The sequence below is a fragment of the Pristiophorus japonicus genome, chromosome 14 (genome assembly GCF_044704955.1).
Source record: "Pristiophorus japonicus isolate sPriJap1 chromosome 14, sPriJap1.hap1, whole genome shotgun sequence".
NCBI lineage: Eukaryota > Metazoa > Chordata > Chondrichthyes > Pristiophoridae > Pristiophorus > Pristiophorus japonicus.
The window spans coordinates 187,283,112-187,306,807 of NC_091990.1; the positions used below are offsets into that span (position 1 = coordinate 187,283,112).

The following is a 23,696-nucleotide window of genomic DNA, read 5'->3' on the forward strand; positions in this document are numbered from 1 at the left end:
TTATGGTCAGTTTCTAATTAGAATTTTAGCCCAAGAGGTATTGATGCATTTTCTTTACCCCATAGACACACACTAACGCTTCTTTTTCAATCATGCTGTAGGCTCTCTCAGCCTTAGACAGACACCTGGATACATAAGCAACCGGTTGCAGTTTCCCGAAATCATTAGCTTGTTGCAATACACACCCGACACCATATGATGATGCATCAAATCGCACGGGGTAGCCTTGAGGAGGAATTCATAGAATGCATACAGGATTGTTTGTTAGAACAGTATGTTACAGAACCTACAAGGGAGCAAGCTATCTTAGATTTGGTCCTGTGTAATGAGACAGGAATAATAAACGATCTCCTAGTAAAAGATCCTCTCGGAATGAGTGATCACAGTATGGTTGAATTTGTAATACAGATTGAGGGTGAGGAAGTAGTGTCTCAAACGAGCGTACTATACTTAAACAAAGGGGACTACAGTGGGATGAGGGCAGAGTTGGCTGAAGTAGACTGCAAACACAGACTAAACGGTGGCACAATTGAGAAACAGTGGAGGACTTTTAAGGAGCTCTTTCATAGTGCTCAACAAAAATATATCCCAGTGAAAAAGAAGGGCGGTAAGAGAAGGGATAACCAGCCGTGGATAACCAAGGAAATTAAGGAGAGTATCAAATTAAAAACCAATGCGTATAAGGTGGCCAAGGTTAGTGGGAAACTAGAAGATTGGGAAAATTTTAAATGACAACAAAGAATGACTAAGAAAGCAATAAAGAAAGGAAAGTAGATTACGAAAGTAAACTTGCGCAAAACATAAAAACAGATAGTAAAAGCTTTTACCGATATATAAAACGGAAAAGAGTGACTAAAGTAAATGTTGGTCCCTTAGAAGATGAGAAGGGGGATTTAATAATGGGAATGTGGAAATGGCTGAGACCTTAAACAATTATTTTGCTTCAGTCTTCACAGTGGAAGCCACAAAAACCATGCCAAAAATTGCTGGTCATGGGAATGTGGGAAGGGAGGATCTTGAGATAATCACGATCACTAGGGAGGTAGTGCTGGACAGGCTAATCGGACTCAAGGTAGACAAGTCCCCTGGTCCTGATGAAATGCATCCCAGGGTATTAAAAGAGATGGCAGAAGTTATAGCAGATGCATTCGTTATAATCTACCAAAATTCTCTGGACTCTGGGGAGGGACCAGCGGATTGGAAAGCAGCTAATGTAACGCCTCTGTTTAAAAAAGGGGGCAAACAAAAGGCAGGTAACTATAGGCCGGTTAGTTTAACATCTGTAGTGGGGAAAATGCTTGAAGCTATCATTAAGAAAGAAATAGCGGGACATCTAGATAGGAATAATGCAATCAAGCAGACTCAACATGGATTCATGAAGGGGAAATCATGTTTAACTAATTTACTGGAATTCTTTGAGGATATAACGAGCATGGTGGATAGAGGTGTACCGATGGATGTGGTGTATTTAGATTTCCAAAAGGCATTCGATAAGGTGCCACACAAAAGGTTACTGCAGAAGATAAAGGTACACGGAGTCGGAGGAAATGTATTAGCATGGATAGAGAATTGGCTGGCTAACAGAAAGCAGAGAGTCGGGATAAATGGGTCCTTTTCGGGTAGGAATTCGGTGGTTAGTGGTGTGCCACAGGGATCGGTGCTGGGACCACAACTGTTTACAATATACATAGATGACCTGGAAGAGAGATCAGAGTGTAGTGTAACAAAATTTGCAGATGACACAAAGATAAGTGGGAAAGCGGGTTGTGTAGAGGACACAGAGAGGCTGCAAAGAGATTTAGATAGGTTAAGCGAATGGGCTAAGATTTGGCAGATGGAATACAATGTCGGAAAATGTGAGGTCATCCACCTTGGAAAAAAAAACAGTAAAAGGGAATATTATTTGAATGGGGAGAAATTACAACATACTGCGGTACAAAGGGACCTGGGGGTCCTTGTGCATGTCCAAAATGTTAGTTTGCAGGTGCAGCAGGTAATCAGGAAGACGAATGGAATGTTGGCCTTCATTGCGAGAGGGATGGAGTACAAAAGCAGGGAGGTCCTGCTGCAACTGTACAGGGTATTGGTGAGTCCGCACCTGGAGTACTGCGTGCAGTTTTGGTCACCTTACTTAAGGAAGGATATACTAGCTCTGGATGGGGTACAGAGACGATTCACTCGGCTGATTCCGGAGATGAGGGGGTTACCTTATGATGATAGATTGAGTAGATTAGGTCTTTACTTGTTGGAGTTCAGAACGATGAGGGGTGATCTTATCGAAACATTTAAAATAATGAAAGGGATAAACAAGATAGAGGCAGAGAGGTTGTTTCCACTGGTCGGGGAGACTAGAACTAGGGGGCACAGCCTCAAAATATGGGGAAGCCAATTTAAAACCGAGTTGAGAAGGAATTTCTTCTCCCAGAGGGTTGTGAATCTGTGGAATTCTCTGCCCAAGGGAGCAGTTGAGGCTAGCTCATTGAATATATTCAAATCACAGATAGTTAGATTTTTAACCAATAAGGGAATTAAGGGTTACGGGGAGCGGGCGGGTAAGTGGAGCTGAGTCCACGGCCAGATCAGCCATGATCTTGTTGAATGGCGGAGCAGGCTCGAGGGGCTAGGTGGCCTACTCCTGTTCCTAATTCTTATGTTCTTATGTTCTGGTACCAAACACTTACATGGATCATACAACACAAGCAATTTGTTTGAGCATAATAATTTTCCCGCTTTTACAAAGGCATTTTCTTGGTTTTTGCCCCAAACCCATTCACACCTTTTTCGTAGTAAGACATGTACTGGTTCTAGCAGTGTGCTGACACCCTGTAAGACGTTACCAAAGTAGTTCAAGAGTCCCAGAAACGACCGCAGCTCCGTCACGTTTTGTGGCCTTGGTGCATTCTTGATTGCCTCCGTCTTCGTGTTCGTGGGCCTGATGCCGTCCGCCGCAATCCTCCTTCCTAAGAACTCCACTTCAGGTGCCAGTAAAACGCACTTCGAATGTTTTAACCTAAGCCCCATGCGGTTGAGTCGACTAAGTACCTCCTCCAGGTTCTGCAGGTGTTCGACTGTGTTCCGACCTGTGACCAAGATGTCGTCCTGGAAGACCACTGTGTGCGGGACCGACTTCAGTAAATTTTCCATGTTTCTCTGGAATATCGCCGCGCTGATCGGATTCCAAACAGGCATCTGTTATAAAAAAAAAAGACCTTTGTGCGTGTTGATGCAGGTGAGGGCCTTCGATGATTCCTTCAGTTCCTGCATCATGTAGGCTGAAGTCAGATCTAGCTTCGTGAACGTCTTTCCTCCCGCCAGCGTTGCAAAGAGGTCGTCGGCCTTTCGTAGTGGGTATTAGTCCTGCAGGGAGAAACAATTGAGAGTTACTTTGTAATCGCCACAGATTCTGATGGTGCCGTCTTCCTTCAGGACTGGGACAATAGGACTGGCCCACTCGCTGAACTCGATCGGTGAAATGATGCCCTCTCTTTGCAGCCGGTCTAGCTCAATCTCTACCCTTTCTCTCATCATATACGGTACTGCTCTCGCCTTGTGATATATGGGTCGCGCCCCCGGAATTAGGTGGATCTGCACTTTTGCTCCTTGGAATTTCCTGATGCCTGGTTCGAACAGCAAAGGAAATTTGTTTAAGATCTGGGCACACGAAGTGTCGTCAGCGGGCGATAGTGCTCAGACGTCTTCCCAGTTCCAGCGTATCTTTCCCAGCCAGCTCCTGCCGAGCAGCGTGGGATCATCGCCCGGTACCACCCAGAGTGGTAGCTTGTGCACCGCTCCATCTTAGGAGACCTTTACGGTAGCACTGCCAATTACAGGAATCAGTTCTTTAGTGTAAGTTCTTAGTTTTGTGCGAACTGGAGTTAAGACTGGCCTTGGGGCCTTGTTGCACCACAACCGTTCGAAAGTCTTTTTGCCCATGATGGACTGGCTCGCGCCCGTGTCCATTTCCATTTAGTTCAACATTCAGCATTATCGGGGGACAATTCGTGGTGAGTGTGTGCACCCCATGTACCTCTGCCTCCTCGATCTGAGACTCTGGTTCGTCGTAATCCTCCGTGGATCTGTCCTCCTCTGCAACGTGGTGGTTTGCAACTCGCCTGCACACTCGTTGGAGGTGTCCCATTGTTCCACAGCCCTTGCAAACGTACTCTTTGAATCGGCATGAATGGAAATGATGATCACCCCCGCAGCGCCAACAAGGTGTTAATGGCCTTGCATTCATCACCCTTGATGGTGGACTCTGAGTCATCTGCGGACGTGTAGCTGCAGGTACGTGTGACCTGCCCTGTACGTTACGATTCGAAAACAACATCACTTTGTTCACAGTACTTGTAGCAGCACTTGTGTGCTGAGAGATTTTCTTGATATTGTCACTGGTGGCAATGAATGCCTGGGCTATCGCTATGGCCTTACTCAAGGTTGGGGTCTCTACAGTCAAAAGTTTGCGAAGTATGGTTTTGTGGCCATTGCCAAGTACGAAAAAGTCTCTGAGCATGTGCTCCAAATGTCCTTCAAATTCGCAATGTCCTGCAAGGCGTCTCAGCTCGCCGACTTAACTCGCCATTTCCTGGCCTTCAGACCTTTTGTAGGTGTAGAACCGGTACCTCGCCATCAGAACGCTTTCCTTCGGGTTCAAATGCTCTCGGACCAATATGCACAAATCGTCCTACGATTTCTCTGTGGGTTTCGCTGGAGTGAGCAGATTTTTCATGAGGCGATACGTTGGTGCCCCACAGTCGGTGAGTTTGGCCCTTCGTTTGGCAGCGCTCTCTTCCCCATCGAGCTCGTTGGCCACGAAGTATTGGTCGAGTCACTCCACAAAAGTTTCCCAATCACCTCCCTCCGAAAATTTCTCCAGGATGCCCACTGTTCTCTGCATCTTTGGGTTCACTATCTGTATCTCGTCGCCAGTTGTAGTGTATGGAGAAAGAGTCAGACTGAACACTGTGAGCTCAAAGTAAAGTGTGACAGTCTTTTATTGCAGGTCTCCAGAGTGCCTCTCCAACCTGTGAAGCCTTCTTAAATACCTGTGCTCCCAAGGGATTATGGGATCCCTTGGGACTCCAGGGGATGAGCTCTCTGGTGGCTGTACAGAGTAAATATAAATCTACATATATAACAGGGATATGGGTGGAAAGTCAGGCTGGATGTGGGCAGCAATGGGCAGAAGGTGCAGCGGCCTTGAATGAGATTATGCACCAAAGGGACCCTTGGAGCACTTGTGGATTCTGAGAGAAGGGGGGGAATTTTAACCTAACTCGCGGGACGGGAAACCCACGGGATTGGGTGGAAGGCCGGTTTTACACACTGCCTAATATTACTCCTCATTGACTTCAATGGAGAGTAAAATGATGAGGCGGGGGGGGGTTAAAACAAGCTTTACACTTGATCTAGTCAGTTTCCTGATGGGCAGGTTAGGTTAATATTACCCCCCAGGACCTCCCCCAGCAGGACCTCCAAAGTTGTTTCATTAAATGGTACCATTCTGTCATGTGCTTGTTGGACAGGAGCGGGACAGCTTTAAGGGCGACCTGCATCCTTTCAAAGAGCTACAGCACTGAACCAGGATGTGATCGCACTGTCTCGTATGCTGTGATCCACAGCACCACGATTTCATATAAATGAATAAATTTCACATTATAGGGTGAAGTTAGCTCTCTGTACTACATGCATGTGCACGATTCCCAAAAATATTGGCCCCCATATATTATTTATATTTCTATTTTTCTCAATTACTGTTCATGTTTTCATTAGCTTTTTGTTCATACTTTAATCTTCCATTTGTTCCTGGAAACATATTTAATTGCTCGTCCATTTCATTGCTGTTTGTGTCACATTGTAGTGCAAATTGGCTACAGAATTTGCCTACAAAACAGTAGCGCAAGTTGGTGCAGGAGGGCGATGGCAGCGAAGAGTGACGTCATCAAGGTCCAGGTCGGTGATTGGAGCGTGGGCAGATACAGCAGGAGCGGCGAGAGACTGTGGAGGGATGTGATCGGGGCCCAGGAGAGGCGAGAGTACAGGGCCAGGGACAGCACGGGCCAGCCCACACTGCGATATGTGTGCGCACTAGGTCCGTGCAGCAGAACAGGTCTCCAGTCTTGGATAACCCTTGCCACTGGACCAAGACCTAGCTCCGACAAGCCCGTGTGGTGGCTGGGGTGCAACGTCCACCACACGTTAAAAAAATCCACGCACAGGCATCTTCCTCCCTTCACGATGTAGTTCTGGAATATTAGGTCCGTCATTGAAACACCTGTGAACTCATCCTTTTTTGGCGTGGAAGCAAGTCATCCTCGCTTCGAGGGACCGTCTATGATGATGATGACAAAACAGTCAATTTACTTCAAAAGAAGTGAAGCACTTTGAGACCTTTTGACAAAGTGATGAGACACTATATGAATGAAAGTTTAAAAATAATTACTGGTAACTGTGACACCATTCTGTAAAACAGCACCCAGACCATGAAATCAAAAATATCTGAAAACATCTCAGCAGATCATCCGCATCTTAAGGAGGTTAATATTTCAGGAACTAGTCCGATTTTATCGTTTTCACAGTAACAGTACCTCTAGTTTTGCCAAATCTATTCCTTAAGATTTCATCACATGAACTCCTGCCTCACCATTGGCCGTTCAACACGTTCAAGCGAACACTCTTATCCGATTGGATGATTCTTGGCTGTCCCCCATCCCATCCCCATCTACAATATTGTTAAGAATAATAAACAAAAGTGTTCAAAGAAAATGAAAAAACATTTTTTTAACGCCCCAATGATTTTGTTTGCAGCACTGTCTGGGAGATGACTCTTTAATTCCTGGCCAGTTGGTAAGCGCTTGTCGGAATAAAGTGGCGCTGCAACAGCTGCAGCTCCTGCGCCTGATTGGTTGCTGCTGCACTTCGGGAAGTGGACCTTTGATTGACGGGAGGAGGATGCAGTGGGGCTTCTCGCGGCCCGCTCCGACAGACAGTGGGCGCCTTGGCGCGTTTCGCGGGATCGCAGTCACTCATGAATGGAGCACAGTGTAGCGGAGTAAGAGGGTCGTTACTTTGTTGCGTATCTATTGTCGACGCTGCTTCCCCGGGCGTGTGCGCGCTGTTTGAGGTATGTCCTGGGGAGGAGCCTGGCGCCGAATCCGTCTGGCGTTCTGACACCAGTTTCCTAAAATATTATAAATGGGGCGGCAAAGAAGGAAAACAAATTAAGTTGTAGTTGTGTCAGTCATCCGGGTAATGCCGCCCATTCCCAGAGGGCGAATGTTTGCAAAGGGATTTATTTTGTGATTGCAAATGCATAGATGTGTTTTTCCCCAAGGTTACACTGCAATAGGTCAGAGAACCAGTTTTAGCACCTGTTATGTTATATTATGAGCTCCTACGTGGCAAACGAGCCAAAGGTGGGCAGCAGAAATGCTACAAGAACCCCCTCAAAGCCTCCCTGATAAAGTGCAACATCCCCACTGACATCCGAGAGACCTGGCCAAAGATCACCCTAAGTGGAGGAAGTGCATCTGGGAGGAGGCTGAGCACCTCAAGTCACAACACCGAGAGCATGCAGAAATCAAGCACAGACAGCGGAAAGAGTATGTGGTGAACCAGTCCCACCCACCCCTTCCCTCAACTGCCCCACCTGTGACAGAGTCTGTGGCTCTCATATTGGACTGTTCAGTCACCAAAGAACTCACTTCAGGAGTGGAAGCAAGTCCTCCTCGATTCTGAGGGGCTGCCTATGATGATGATGATGATATAGTGCAGTCTGATTATAGCTGTGCGTCTGCATACCGATTATCGTGAGCACATTTCTGGTTACTTTCGTGTAAAAAGCTCCACTCCCAACAATTGGATTTTTTAAAGTTTTAGTGTTTAAAACGGCGCACCTAGACTCAAAACTTTAAAAAGCCTGCTTTAGGCCAAGCACTTTTTTAAAACCAGGCTTCACACCACACTGTAATACAATTATCAAGCAGCCTCTCTGAGAAACCTTTCTGGAGTCATGTAAAAATGGCAATCGCACAATAAGTTTTGAAATAGAATTCGGTGAAATGTAATGAAAATGATTCTGGTTTTAGTTTCCATTGTAGGCTTTCCGACATTACAACAGTGACTACATTCCAAAAGTACATTATTTGCTGTAAAGTGCTTTGAGACGTCTAGTAGTTGTAAAAGGTGCTTTATAAATGCAAGTCTTTACAACTCAGCTGTCTGAATCATTAAAGAAAAGCTAAACAAGTTGAATTGATTCTTGTTGAGCAGACGGGGAGAGGGGTTTGATTTTTGTAAGTACTACAGGGATCAAATCAGATGGATGTCAAGCTCATGAAAAAATGTAAAAGTTTGAAAACATACTTGCCAACCAAGGGAGTCACAAATAAGCTTGGCACAAAGAATGACTCCTTCAGAATGGCAGGCAGTGACTAGTGGGGTGCTGCAGGGCTCAGTGCTGGGACCCCAGCTATTTACAATATACATTAATGGTTTAGATGAAGGAATTGAGTGTAATATCTCCAAATTTGCAGATGACACTAAGCTGGGTGGCAGTGTGAGCTGTGAGCAGGACGCTAAGAGGCTGCAGGGTGACTTGGACAGGTTAGGTGAGTGATCAAATGCATAGCAGATGCGGTATAATGTGGATGAATGTGAGGTTATCCACTTTGGAGGAAAAAACATGAAGGCAGAATATTATCTGAATGACTGCAGATTAGGAAAAGGGGGGGGTGCAACGAGATCTGGGTGTCATGGTTCATCAGTCATTGAAAGTTGGCATGCAGGTACAGCAGGAGGTGAGGAAGGCAAATGGTATGTTGGCCTTCATAGCTAGGGGATTTGAGTATAGGAGCATGCAGGTCTTACAGCAGTTGTACAGGCCTTGGTGAGGCCTTACCTGGAATATTGTGTTCAGTTTTGGTCTCCTAATCTGAGGAAGGATGTTCTTGCTATTAAGGGAGTGCAGCAAAGGTTCACCAGACTGTTTCCCGGGATGGCAGGACTGACAAATGAGGAGAGACTGGATCGACTGGGTCAGTATTCACTGAGTTTAGAAGGATGAGAGGGGATCTCATAGAAACATATAAAATTCTGACGGGACTGGACAGGTTAGATGCAGGAAGACTGTTCCCGATGTTCCAGAACCAGGGGACACAGCGCTGAGGAGAAACTTTTTCACTGAGAGTTGTTAACCTGTGGAATTCCTTACCGCAGACAGTTGTTGATGCCAGTTCATTGGATATATTCAAGAGGGAGTTAGATATGGGCCTTACGGCTAAAGGGATCAAGGGGTATGGAGAGAAAGCAGGAAAGGGGTACTGAGGTGAATGATCAGCCATGATCTTGTTGAATGGTGGTGCAGGCTCGAAGGGCCGAATGGCCTACTCCTGCATCTATTTTCTATGTTTCACATTTAGCATTGTTGATTTATGAAATAGACCTATCCAACATGCACAGGAAATGCAAAAGCCTTGATTCAGCAAAGAGAAGAGCAAGCTGGGTTATGAAAATACTTAAGAAAAATCAGATTGAGTCCTGGAAAATGGAGAGAGAGGGACAAGTGGGCTGTTTTATGTTATTACCCATTCAGATACAAATGAGTATAATGAGGAAGAGGCCCTGACTTGCACACTGAAGTGTGAATGGATGGCAGAACTCAACAGGCAGTACTTAACTGGGTTAAAATATAAGCTGATAAATGACTTTAAGTTCCTTCTTTTAGTTTATCAACAGAACCCTGAGCTATTCAATCATTAAGGTAGCAATGTCCGATCTTGCCCTCGCCCAACATTTTCATGTGCACATTTACATAAGAACATAAGAAATAGAAGTAGGCCATATGGCCCCTTGAGCCTGCTCCACCATTCAATAAGATTATGGTTGATCTGATCATGGACTCAGCTCCACTTCCCTGCCTGCACCCCATAACCCCTTATCCCCCTTATCATTTAATAAACTGTCTATTTCTGTCTTAAATTTATTTAATGTCCCAGCTTCCACAGCTCTCTGAGGCAGCAAATTCCACAGATTTACAATCCTCAGAAGAAATTCCTCCTCATCTCTGTTTTAAATGGGCTGCCCCTTATTCTAAGGTCATGCCCTCTAATTCTAGTCTCCCCCATCAGTGGAAACATCTTCTCTGCATCCACCTTGTCAAGCCCCCTCATAATCTTATACGTTTCGATAAGATCACCTCTCATTCTTTTGAATTCCAATGAGTAGAGGCCCAACCTACTCCACCTTTCCTCATAAGTCAACTCCCTCATCTCTGGAATCAACCTAATGAACCTTCTCTGAACTGCCTCCAAAGCAAGTATATCCTTTCGTAAATATGGAAACCAAAACTGCATGCAGTATTCCAGGTGTGGTCTCACCAATACCTTGTATAGCTGTAGCAAGACTTCCCTGTTTTTATACTCCATCCCCTTGGCAATAAAGGCCAAGATACCATTGGCCGCCTTGATCACTTGCTGTACCTGCATCCTATCCTTTTGTGTTACATGCACAAGTACCCCCAGGTCCCCTGTACTGTGGCACTTTGCAATCTTTCTCAATTTAAATAATAACTTGCTCTTTGATTTTTTTTTTCTGTCAAAGTGCATGACCTCACACTTTCCAACATTATACTCCATCTGCCAAATTTTTGCCCATTCACTTAGCCTGTCTATGTCCTTTTGCAGATTTTGTGTCCTCCTCACACATTGCTTTTCCTTCCATCTTTGTATCACCAGCAAACTTGGCTACGTTACAGTCAGTCCCTTCTTCCAAGTCATTAATGTAGATTGTTAATAGTTGGGGTCCCAGCACTGATCCCTGCGGCACCCCACTAGTTACTGGTTGACAACCAGAGAATGAACCATTTATCCCGATTCTTTGTTCTGTTAGTTAGCCAATCCTCTATCCATGCTAATATATTACCCCCAACCCCGTGAACTTTTATCTTGTGCAGTAACCTTTTATGTGGCACCTTGTCAAATGTCTTCTGGAAGTCCAAATACCCCACATCCACTGGTTCCCCTTTATCCACCCTGTTCGTTACATCCTCAAAGAACACCAGCAAATTTGTCAAACATGACTTCCCCTTCATAAATCCATGCTGACTCTACCTGACTGAATTTTGCTTATCCAAATGTCCTGTTCCTACTTCTTTAATAATGGATTAATAAGGATTTCTGGATAGTGATCAGGAGCACAGACTCTGGACAAATGACCCCTGTGTAGCCCACGGGCACAGAGGCCAAATGTTGTTTCCCTGTATTAAATCGGCTGACTTGACATAAATTGAGGCTCAAACCTCGGGCATACCTGGTCTGCATGTCTTGGCTACTCACTGGATAAACTGACCAGCAATTGGGGAGCTATAAACTGCAGCATATTATACTCACTGTGTGCCATTTAATTATCATGTCATCCAGATAGAATAAAACCTATGCTTATGATGGTTAAAAATGGAGCTAAAATTACACTGAAGACTGGGAGACTATTGGGATAGATCTGCTACTAAGTAGTATTGTCACATGAAGGTACAATGGACTTGTACAATTCAAGAACACAATTATAAGGGATTAATGTATGTAGTAAAATATTGTGCAGAATGATTTGCCAAAACAGGGGAGTACATAAAAGTAATAGTTAATAACTTTGTTTGGCAAAATAGATGTTGATGAGCAAGTTCCTTTTCCACCAGGGTTACGTTATCATGGAACATGGCAGCTGCCAGCTTCAAAGTGCTTTGAGGCGCTCATCAGAGCTTGGGCGCGAAGTTCTGGAACGTGCTCAGAAGAGGAGAGTACATTGGTCGGTGGATGATCTATGTGGTAGAGCGAAGGAAACAGGGCAAAAAGATGAGGTAAAAGAGCAAATTGAAGCACACCAAATAACTTCCACGCCAAATAACTTCAACACCAAGCGATGAGATACTGGCACACGATGTCGTATGTAAAATAGCATCTTCAACAGGGGAAGCTGAACTTGTAACAGAAGAGAAAATATGTGAACTGTCATCTTCAACAGCAAGAGATGAGATGAAAGCACAAGATAAAATATGTGCAACAGCACTGTGTTCAACATCAAGTGATGAGTTGGCACAAGATGGAGTGTGTGGTGTAGCAGCATCATCATTAGTAAGACATAAAGTGATAGCGTGGGATGGAATGTGTGGAATAGCAGCACATTCGGTGAGAAATAAGGTTGTGGAAAATTCTACTTGATTGGTTTGAACGGTTTCTAGGAAAACAAATCATGTGACATTTGGTAAATTCTTAGATAACGGGCCTGAATTTGCGGTCGGAGGCTTCCCGCGGGCAGATGCCTCCGACCAGAAAAAACCTATGAACTTAACTTCTGCTTCGGGATCCACGGAGATCCGCGCTCCTGGGCCTCTATGCGCAGACATGCGTAGAGCCCCCATAACCCAGGGGTGCACGCGATTTGTAAGCGCCCTTGGAATCATGTGGGCTGGCCCAACCAATAAAAGAAGGGGATTCCCATTCATGCTTATGGGGATTACGTACGTATGGAATCCCCATAGCTTGAATGGGGGGGGTCACGTAAAAACACTTAACATAATAAATAAAACAAATTCCATATTGAAAATTAATCAAAATACAATACAAATAAACATTTAATACAAATAAACATTTAAAACAAAAAATTTAATTTTTTCGAAACATAAATTTAAATGTTTTAAAGTGGGTAAACATAACCATGCTTTATTTTACATTTGTTGTAATGTTTAAATTAATGAAAGAAAAATATATATTTTTTTAACTCTTAAGAAAGCAGGCTTTTACCAGCCGTAAGAATTTCACAGGCATTCACTGGGCAGAAGTTGGGCAATAATCTCTGTCCGCGGGCGATCTGTCAAGAGAATTCTTGATAGATCGCAAGCTCCGGGCTTTAGCGTATTCACAGCGCATGCCTAAACCCGGAACTTGCATGGCTCCTACGGGCCAGTGCGCAACTCTTATGTGCCCATAGGGGCCGCAAATTACAGCCCAATTAAAATTATTGAACATACAAGAACACTCAGACCACTGTTAATCATGCAATGCCTTTTATACTTCCATCACCTTGCTATATATCAAGAAAACAATACATGGTAAAGCACTGGAACTGAATAATGAAAAGATCTTGAAAGCTATTGAAAATAACGTTTTAAAATTATTACATTGAAATGCCAACATGGAAACGGGCCCAAAATGTCCGTGTTGTTTATCCTTCATGAAAGCAGTAGTCCTAATCCCATGTGCCAGCTGTTTCCATATCCCTTTATTATCCTTCGACCATCTATCTAATCTATTAAAATTTAGCATGGTTTCTGCTTTAATCACTCATTCTGGTAGTGCATTTCACAGCCTCAACCCTCTGTATTTAAAAAAAAAAAATAAAATAAAATTCTCCTGCCCTCTCCTAACTATCTTTGTCTGCTCGTTCTGGACCCCTCAACCACCAGAAACAGTCTGTTTCTATGTATTTTGTCCCATCCAGTATAGCAAGCTGACTACAAAACAGAAAACAGAGTTGGGGTTAAAGGTAGTTACTCAGACTGGCAACAGGTAGGAAGTGGTTTTCTAAAAGGCTGCTGGGACCACTCTTGTTCCCCATTTACATAAATGATTTGGATTCAGGAAACGGAAGTACAATTAAAACATTTGGGGGTGGAGTGAATACAGAGGAGGACTGAGAAAATACAGAAAGACATTAGTAAATTTGCAGAATGGGTGTGTAATTGGCAAATTAAGTTTGATTTATAGGTAAGTGTGAGGTAGTGCATTTTAGTAGGAAGAATTAGTCCACATTCTCCTTGGAGAATAAGTGTCTAAATGGGGTAGAGGAGCAGAGGGGTCGGTGGGGATACAGATGTACAAATTACTAAAAGTAGCAACACCGGTTAATAAGGCCATAAAAAAGCAAACAAAGTGCAAAGTTTGTTTCTAAAGGGACGAATTGAAAAGCAATGCCGTAATTGGTAGGAGAGCAACAGAAGAGCGAGATGATAAAATTTAAGGCATGGTGAATAATTGAAAATGTTAAATTTGTATAGAACCTTGGTTAGACCACACTCTGAGCACTGTGAACAGTTCTAGTCCACATAATATAAAAAGGATAAAAGAGGCACTGGCGAAGGTACAAAAAAGATTTAGTATAATGATACCAGAACCATCGGAAAAGATTGAACATGCTGGGGCTCTTTTCAGTAGAAAAAGACAGAGGTGACCTGCTAGAGGTTTTTAAGATTGTGATAGGGTAGACATAGAGATGTTTTCACTTATGGAGAGACCAGAACTAGGTGCTTTAAACATAAGACAGTTACTAATAAATCCAATAGGGAATTCAGGAGAAACTTCTTTTCCAAGAGAGTGGTTAAAATATTGAGGCGAATTTATGGGGAAGCCAGATAAACACACAAGGTAGAGAGGAATAGAAGGATATGTTGATGGTGTTAGATGAAGGGTGGGAGGAAGCTCGTGTGCAACATAAACTCCGGTATGGATCTGTTGGGCCTAATGTCCTGTTTCTGTGCTGTAAATACTATGTAATCCCTGAATCACCCCATAATTTCCCCAGTCTTAACAAAAGCAAGCGTATTTTGCACGATTTTCTTCAGATTTACATACATGTACAGCACAGAAACTGGCCATTCGGCCCAACTAGTCTATGTCAGTGTTTATACTCTATGTAAACCTTCTCCCACTCTAATTACCTCATTCCGTATCCTTCTATTCCTTTCTTTCTCAATAACGCATCAAGCCTCCCCTTAAATGTGTTAATTGATTGGATTGAAACCTAACTATTGGATCGGAATGGAGCAGATTGGAACCTGACTATTGGATTGGATTCGGAACTCCTTCACGGCAAACGAGCCAAAGATGGGCAGAGGAAACTTTTCAAGGACACCCTCAAATCCTCCTTGATAAAATGCAACATCCCCACCGACACCTGGGAGTCTCTGGCCAAAGACTGCCCTAAGTGGAGGAAGAGCATCCGGGAGGGCGCTGAGCACCTCGAATCTCATCACCGAGAGCATGCGAAAACCAAGCGCAGGTAGCGGAAGGAGCGTGCGGCAAACCAGTCTCACCCACCCTTTCCCTCAACGACTGTCTGTCCCACCTGTGACGGGGACTGTGGTTCTCTTCTTGGACTGTACAGCCACCTAAGGACTCATTTTTAGAGTGGAAGCAGTCTTCCTCGATTCCGAGGGACTGCCTATGATGATGATGATGAATGCAGCGGACTGGAACCTGCCAAAAATGTCAATGCAATCTGCTTCAATCACTGCATGTGGCAGCGAGTTCCACATTCTCACCATCCTCCATCTAAAGAATTCCTCCTAAATTCGTTATTTGATCTGTTGGTAGCTGTCTCACATTTATGACCACTTTTTCTGGACTCATCCCACAAGTTGAAACAGTTTTTTCATGTCCATGCTATTGAATCCCTTCATAATTCTAAAGACCTCTATCAAGTCTCCTCTCTTCCAGAGGAAAGAGCCAAGGCCTGCTCAATCTTCCCCGATAATTCTCCTGTTCAAATTGTGTTTTTTTTCTGTCAAAATGAACCACTTCACATTTACTGATACTAAATTCCATCTGAGACACTACTTTTTTTTGTCCATTCTATCATCAGTATCCCCTTGCAGCTTTCCATGGTTCAGATTTGTTCACCATGCCTCAAATATTTATATCTTGCGTTGCTCTGTGACCAATTACAACAGTATTTATTTGACCGTGATGGCAGGTTCAAAAATATATTTTATCTTATTGATACTATCTTAGCAGTAAGCATAAGCTTCTTATAGTGTTGGCATCAATGTAGATTGACTGGCTTATGGCAAATAGAACCCCAGTGTGATTCTGACCATGTCTCTTTGTCAGGATGAAGCAGAATGCACTGACCTCAATGAAGCCTTTGCTGCAGTTCTGCAATGTATGGCTCACACCACCAGACAGTGTAAGGTAAGATATACAGTTATTAGGATCTCTACAATGTTTGTTTTTCTTCACCAAATTTCAAGACACTTTTATAATCTGAAGCAAATTGAGTTTTGTGTTGTAGCTGGTATTGTCTGAGCATGTTCTTCAAATTAGAGGATCACAACCATTCATCAATTTAATTAACAAACTCAAGTTGGTTTTGTACCGCAACAAATACTAATTACAAAGGTCATGTCATTTGTGAAGCATCAGGACGATGTACACAACAGTTGAAAGGGATGCAGTTGAACAGGTGGAAACATGTGGGTGAGTTTAGAAGAAGACATCAAAAAAAGTATTGGACTTTCTTCTGCTGCTTTTGGATATGGAAGGATAAAGATATTTAGATAAAATCAAAAGCGAGAGTTTATGAAGCGATGGCTAGCCCACATTTTTATGTGTCCAAGTGCTGGAACATGAAAAAAGTTGATGAGTAAACAATATGCACAGCAGAGAGAAATTGGTTAAGAGGAATTTTAGGAGTATCCAGGATACAGAGAATCAAGAATTATATAAGAACATGGCTTGAACAAGAAATAGCGCTTATACAGAAGACCCTAGAAGGACGACGACAATGCTTGGGGTGTGTTTCAAGAAAGAAAAAAGCTAGAATACCATTCATGGCTTCGGATACAAGAAGTCGAGGAAGACCAAGGAAGTGCTGGATAGACAATGACCGAAAGGGATACAGATAACTAAAGCAGCCAGGCTAGTTCAGAACCGATAACCGTGGAGTGAATTTATTCGGCCACATCATCACTACTGAGCTGATGGATGGAAATTTAGTACAGGTTGACGCTCCCTTATCCAGAACCCTCGGGACCTGGCCCGTTCTGGATAAGGGATTTTTTGGGACGAGGGGTGGTCACATTAAATTGGATGGTACAGGTACTGAGCAAGGGGATATCGTGGCTGGTTGGCTTGGGGCTGCATGACCATAAAAACAAACACTTAAACAACATGAGAGAGAGAGAGAGATCATGGAGAGGGGTGGTGGATCATGGGGTCAGGCCAACGATTGCGAGAGTCAGCAGCAAGGAAGGACTTCAATTTGTTTATGTTGGAGTTCTGTGCGTGGCTGGGAATGGTTCTGGACGAGGGGTGGTTCCGGATAAGGGAGGTTCAACCTGGAGTACTAATTACTCATTAAATTTCCATTTTATTTCTGGTGAAAGCTGGAGTTTAGTCCTAATGTTGTTTAAGTGATTGTTTTTATTGTCATGCAGGCTGATCTGCAGCATTGCTCACTGGTAGTCTGGGGTCTGAAACACAGTTGCAATGCTAACCTGCCCTGTTCCTGTTGGGGCTTCTTTGGGGAGGTGCTCTAAATTAGGTGATTAGATCCTGTGGTCAATTAAAGGTTAATTATTGTTGGTGGATTCTCTAAATTGACATCTGCTAATCTACCCCTTCACAACAACTTCAGATTATCTCAGTCAAAAAAAAAGCAAATAATTAGGTTTCTTTCACATTTTTGTTTACAAATTGTTCAATTTTGGTCTTTTACACACAATATTCTGACACTTTGGGGCATACTTCATTGCCCTTTGGGCCATTTATATGCCTGATGTTTGGTTTATCTTTCTGTAGTCCATTCTGTTGCAAGTGGGGATTGGGTGCAGTTCACCAACTTGGGCCACCTTTAATCTGAGTGATTATTGGTGGTTGTGGGGAGGAGGGTGAATGAACCTTGGTCAACTAAACGTACTGATGCTAGACACTTATGTATTTTATATTTACATTACTTTTTCTAGTAGGACTATACAGACTCTCCTCCTCCCTCACTGATATGAAGGGCTGATGCTTCATATAGACCAGTTTATACAGTACATTTTGCACCAATGCAAAGCCAAAACTAATTTGCCATGGATATATTTGGAAATTAAGTTGGCCGGATCTAATATTGACGAGTCGTAAAAGCCCAGCTCAGAGTTAATTTTGTGGTATAGTTGCAGCTGAGATGGAACTCCTTTTCTGATTATTTAACCCATTTAATATGAGAAAAGCACTTGCTGTTCTGTTGTCCTTCAGTAACACTGAAATTCAGCCAGTATTTGGATATGGGTGAGCTGAGCTCTACCGAAGCATGCATGTGCAGAGTTTTGTGTTGATTGGTCAGTGATGTAGAACCAGAGGTATAACTTAACTCTGCTAACCTCATCACTATAAGCAGGTATTAATATGAAACTGGTGTCTCAAGTATAACAGCATAAAATGACACTGAACTAATGGCAGAAAAATACATGGTGTGCAATTCCCATGGATGGTGTGTGTTCTGCAACTCTGTGCCATAACAATTATGTTGTAAGAATCAGCCAAATGAGTTGGTGACAAACTGAAACAAAACAGCCTATTTCTGGTGAGCTGGATGTAAATCAAGTCTGAACACCGTTAACTATTGTAATACTAACCCTGTAGCTTTTAACTTGCAGCACTACTACCAGAGTGTGCCTTTGTGTGAAAGGGACGAATTGGAAGAAAACCATATTCGACGATACCACATGAATCTGAAATATCACATGGGTTCATTAACCACCAAAGCTCCTGTGAGTGTGATATCTGGTGTCTAGGTCTGGAATGGGCAGGGAGCAGGAATGACTTGAGGAGTAACCACATTGCAGCTTCAGAGTGAGCCTGTGCCAGGTTTTGGTTACAGTTCTGTTGAGAAAGAAAAATTTAAAAAATGCAAATGTTGGAAATTTGAATCAAATTTAGCAAACCGATGCAATTGCACAGCTGGCCAGGCAGCGTTTAGAAATGGAAGACAGATTTATGTTTCAGTTGAGCTTCTGTGAAGTGTCCTGCTCGAAACATTCATTTGTTTTTCTCTTTTAGTTGCTGACTGACCTGTCTGCGTTTTGGCATTTTGTATTTATTTCAGTTATGTTTGACTTTTCATTGCATTATTTGCCAAACTCATTTAGTTTGAGGATAAAGCTGGTTAGATTACAAAATCTGCTATGACCGAAATACTCTTTTATTTTCAGGGATTTAATTTCACTTAATTTTTTTTAAAGCTGATTTGGTGATAAACACGTTCATCTGAAACTCCCAACTTTTCCTACAGGAACTAAGCTCAACGTATACTGTGCTAAATCCAGAACAGGTGAATTTAAGCAAGCAGGACTAGAAATTGGCTGTGCAGCGCTGGTTTTTCAGGTGCTCCATGGCCTCCCAAAGCTCCAACATGGCGACCAACATGAACATAATCGTTATGAGCCACAAGTGCTCTATTTGCCATATTGGTAAAAGTCTCAAAATCGTCATGCAGTGTGCATTCCTGAAGAAGGCATTGGCCCCTTTGCATTTGCAAATAAGGGGCTGAGCGCCTGTTTCAGGTCCCCACTGCAAGATTGGCTTGCCCTGAGATAGCCAGTGCCAGCTGCACATGGGAGGGGGAGGGAAACCAGATCTACATGCGGCCTAACGGGCGATCCTTATACAGCAGTTGATTTGGCAATAAGGCAGGCAGCTACAGTAATGGTGAGTTTTTTTTACATACAAGCAAATCTACTAATGTGATCTGCTCTTGATGATTGCCTCTTTTTTTTCCTTTTTAACAAACAGATTAAATGCAATGACAAGGTTCATATTCAAGTGGCCCCAGGTTCTTATGCAGTGACGGCAAAATCAAGAATATCTGATCAAGAGCCGACTCATGTGATACATTTGGGACCAGACCAGACCATCGATCTTGCCTTTACTGTCTGAAGTGTGTAGAGTACAGTGTTGCAGGGCATGTGGCAATAATGATGTCTATGCAATGATTATCTCACACAACTTTTAATTTAAAATGCCGTACCTCCATGCTGTAGTTGAAGACTGAGTGAAGTAACCATTTCTAAAGTGCCATGCTGCTTAACACATTTGAATGGAATACAATTTTAAAACTGAACATAACTGAATTATGCAGTCTATTTTTGTATCGTGTTCTTCATGCATGACAATTTTAATTTTAGCTGAAGTACAGATCTTGTATAAATTAATAAATGGAGTAGTGAGATTAATTTTAATATACTTACGAAAATGGATGACTAAAAGTCTATCTTGGTAGTGTACTGTTGTCACTGTAAATAATGGAACTTTATTGCATTATATTTTGCAAAGTTTCAAAATAAAAGCCTGCCACGGTCTTTCCTCCTCCCTTTTCACTAAGTGCATGCATTAGGGTCTATTAAAGGGATCCATTTTAATAGTTTTGACATTTAACCTGTGAAAGAATTACCATGTGAGCTCTTGTATGTCAGGATTAAAATCATAATGGATTTTTTGTTGGACATGTAGGTGACATTATCATCGAATTAATCCTTGCATAATGACCAGGCTGTCAATCAAACCGAGGGCAAGACTGATTTTGTAACAGCGATAACTTGTATTTATATAGTGCATTTAATGAAGAAAAAATGACCCAAGGTGCTTCACAAAGAGTTAAGGGGTAAAAATGGACATTGAGTCAAAGATGGAGAGGTTGGGAGTGGTGACCAAAAGCTGGGTGAGAGATGTCTTTTCAGAAGCTTCTTAAAGGTGGAGAGGTATAGAGCTAATTCCAGAGAGTTGTCTCTGGATATCTCAAGGCATAGCTGTCAATGGTGGAGCGTTGGGAAGAGGTGCACAAAAGGACAGAAGCAGATGAATGGAGAAGGCGGGATCGGTTATAGGGCTGGAGGTGGTTAGAGATATGGAGGGATTTAAACAGATTTTTAAATTTGAGGCTTTGGGGCACCCAGAGGGGTCAATGTAGGTCAGTAAGGACAGGAATAATAGGTGAAAGGGACTTAGTTTGGGATAGGATGCCAGGAGCAGTGTTATGGATGAGCTGAAGCTTGCGGAGGATAGGAGGCCGATGAGAGCATCGAAGCTGGAAGTGACAAAGGGACTGAGAATAGATCAGGTTGTTTGATGCTAAGCTCCTTGTGACTAGATGAGTAGGGAGTCACGGTGATGCTGAAAGGAGAGGTTGCAGATGTTAATTTTTGTGATAATGACAATGTGGCTGCATCAATCCAGCCTCCTCCAATACCAGCGCAGAAGTAAGCTTCTGAAATCAATACTTGGAAAAATCTTGCCACTTCATAGAATTTGAGTGCTCACTGTCCCTGCTCTTGGTGGGTCCATGGGGAAGAATATAAAATCTGGGCCCTCATGAACAGGTCATCTGTTTAAATGCAATGGTGCACTGCTGATTGACTCTGACTGTATTTTATGTATGTTGCCCAACTCTCCCTGGAAACATCCTGTGACATAAACATTTAGAGCTGTTATTTACAGCCACTGACTAGGTGCCACTCGTAAAAAGAGGCTTGAGGTTTGGTGCCAACAGCTGGCATAACTCGCTGGAGTGCTTCTCTGGGAAATAAATAGAAATTACAACATGGAAACAGCCCATCCTGCCAAACTAATTCATGTTGGCGTTGCCCTCCAAGTGAGAAAATAGTCCCACTCACATTTACCTATCGGGTTCCTATATCCCTTTAACCTCTTTTCATTCATCCATCTATCCAATTTAATCTTGAATGTTAACAGTTTAGGCCTCAACCATTAACCTAGGAACTGAATGCCACATCCTCACATTCTCTCTCTCTAAATAAGTTTCTCTTGTTCCCTGTTCTAAATATCTTGCATTTAATCTTGTATCTATGGCCCCTTGCTTTAGATCCTTCAACTGCAGTCTGCTTTCATAAGTGTTTAAAATTAACGCCTTACAATCTGCATTGTTCTAACGGGAAAAAACAAATTTTCAAGTTTTTCTTCATATTTGATTTCCTCATACAGGGCAGCATCCTACTGAATCTTTAATTGTATCCTCTCTAAAGCCTCAATATCTTTACTATAGTGTGTATCCCAAAACTGCATACAGTATTACTAACTGAAATCATGTAACGGTTTTATTTGGCTTACCAGTAGCTCCTTAATATTCTATATCTAGTGATAAAACCTAGAATTTCATAACTTTAATAGCATTATCAACCTTAGGTGCTGCCTTTAATATCCTGTGAACTGTACCCCCAAGTCACTTTGCCACTCTACAGCACCGAGCCCACTTCCATTCAGGAAATACTGACTTCTTTTACCAAAATGCATTACCTCACACTGATACTGAATTCCATTTGATAATTTTTAAGCCCATTCATTCATCTTATCAAAATTCCCTTGGAGCTTCCTTTGGTCTTCTAAAAACATTAATTATACCTCCTATCTAAGCACCATGGGACATTTTGCTATGTTAAAGGTGCTGTTAAATGTAAGTTGTTTTGGTGGTATCTGCAAACTTCCAACACCACTCCTCTGATCCCATATCCAAATCTTTGGTATACACAGTGAGCAGGAGTGGCCCCAGAACTGAGTGCTGTGGGACACTACTGCCCAGTCTTTTCTCTCTCTATCTTTGGAAGAGATCTATATATTATCATCTTGGGTCTGTAGACCCTCTGACATAGGCACCACCCAAAACATAGATACCTATGTTCAGAATGCCAGATTTTCAAGACTTCCCTCCTCCCTGACCTCATCACCTTCCTATAAGCATAGAAACAATGGAATTCCAAAAGGAGAATTCATTATATCATTATTTATAAGGTTACACTGACTTCAAATTCTTTGCAAATAACAACTTCCTTTAAATCCTTGATAACTCAGAATTGTACAGTAATGGAAGTCTCTTCTGGTGCCTACATTCCAGCAGGAATATTGTATTCAGTAATCTCTAGCCATTGAGATGCTTTACCACACCTTGGACACAATACTGGTACCAGATCTGGTTTATGGAAGGATCACCCCACTAGTTACAGCCTGCCAACCTGAAAATGACCTATTTAACCTTACTCTCTGTTTTCTGTCTGTTAACCAATCCTCTATATTACCCCAACCCCTTTAGCCCTTATCTTATGTAGCAACCTTTTATGTGGCATCTTATCGAATGCCTTTTGGAAATCCAAATATTCTACCTCCACTGGTTCCCCTTTATCTACCCTGCAAGTTACATCCTCAAAATCTCTAATAAATTTGTCAAACACAATTTCCCTTTCATAAAACCATGTTGAATCTGCTTAATCATATTATGATTTTCTAAGTGTCCTGTTACTACTTCCTTAATAATGGATTCCTGCATTTCTCTGAAGACTGATGTCAGGCTAATTGACCTGAAGTTCCCTGTTTTCTCTCTCCCTCTTTTCTTGAATAGCAGGGTTACATTTGTTGTTTTCCAATCTATTGGGACCATTCTAGAATCTGGGGAATTTTGGAAGATCGCAACCAATGCATCCACTATCGCTCAGGCACCTCTTCTAGGATGTAGGGCATCAGGTCCAGGGGATTTGTCAGCTTTTAGTCCCATTAGTTTTTCAAGTACTTTTTCTCGACTGATATTAATTTCTTTAAGTTCCTCACTCATTAGTCTCTTGGTTCCCCACTATTTCTGGTGTGCTTTTTATGTCTTCTACTCTGAAGGAAGATACAAAATATTTGTTTAAAATCTCTGCCATTTCCTTATTCCCCATTATAATTTCTCCTGCCTCAGCCTCTAAGGAACCAATGCTTACTTTTGCCACTCTCTTCCATTTTACATACTTATAGAAACTCACAATCTGTTTTTATATTTCTCTTTTCTCCCTTTTTGTCAATTCTTTGCTGATTTCTAAAGCTCTCCCAATCCTCAGGCATACTACTATTCTTCGTTACATTATAAGCCTTTTCTTTTAATCTAATACTATCCTTAACATCTTT

General features: G+C 42.6%; 1 protein-coding gene across 3 annotated transcripts; it reads left to right on the forward strand.

Annotated features, from left to right (window-relative positions):
- Positions 1-6,901: 6,901 nt before the first annotated feature.
- On the forward strand, positions 6,902-20,107 carry akip1 (A kinase (PRKA) interacting protein 1). 3 transcript variants are annotated; one of them, XM_070898691.1, is made up of 5 exons: positions 6,902-7,048; positions 11,687-11,848; positions 15,876-15,956; positions 18,407-18,520; positions 19,542-20,107. In XM_070898691.1, exons 1-5 carry the CDS (start codon positions 7,025-7,027, stop codon positions 19,683-19,685), a joined length of 525 nt encoding a protein of 174 aa, XP_070754792.1. In that variant the 5' UTR covers positions 6,902-7,024; the 3' UTR covers positions 19,686-20,107. The 3 variants fall into 3 exon arrangements, with proteins under 3 accessions (XP_070754792.1, XP_070754793.1, XP_070754791.1); XM_070898690.1 differs by having other exon boundaries at positions 6,905-7,120; positions 19,542-19,879; XM_070898692.1 differs by lacking the exon at positions 18,407-18,520 and having other exon boundaries at positions 6,904-7,120.
- Positions 20,108-23,696: the final 3,589 nt, after the last annotated feature.

Excerpts from the sequence above, each read along its gene's own strand:
- akip1 (XM_070898690.1), top strand. The coding sequence starts at position 7,025 with ATGAATGGAGCACAGTGTAGCGGAGTAAGAGGGTCGTTACTTTGTTGC. Across the intron at positions 7,121-11,686 it reads GCGTGTGCGCGCTGTTTGAG|GGTTACGTTATCATGGAACA; the intron begins GTATGTCCTGGG and ends CTTTTCCACCAG. Across the intron at positions 15,957-18,406 it reads ACACCACCAGACAGTGTAAG|CACTACTACCAGAGTGTGCC; the intron begins GTAAGATATACA and ends TTTAACTTGCAG.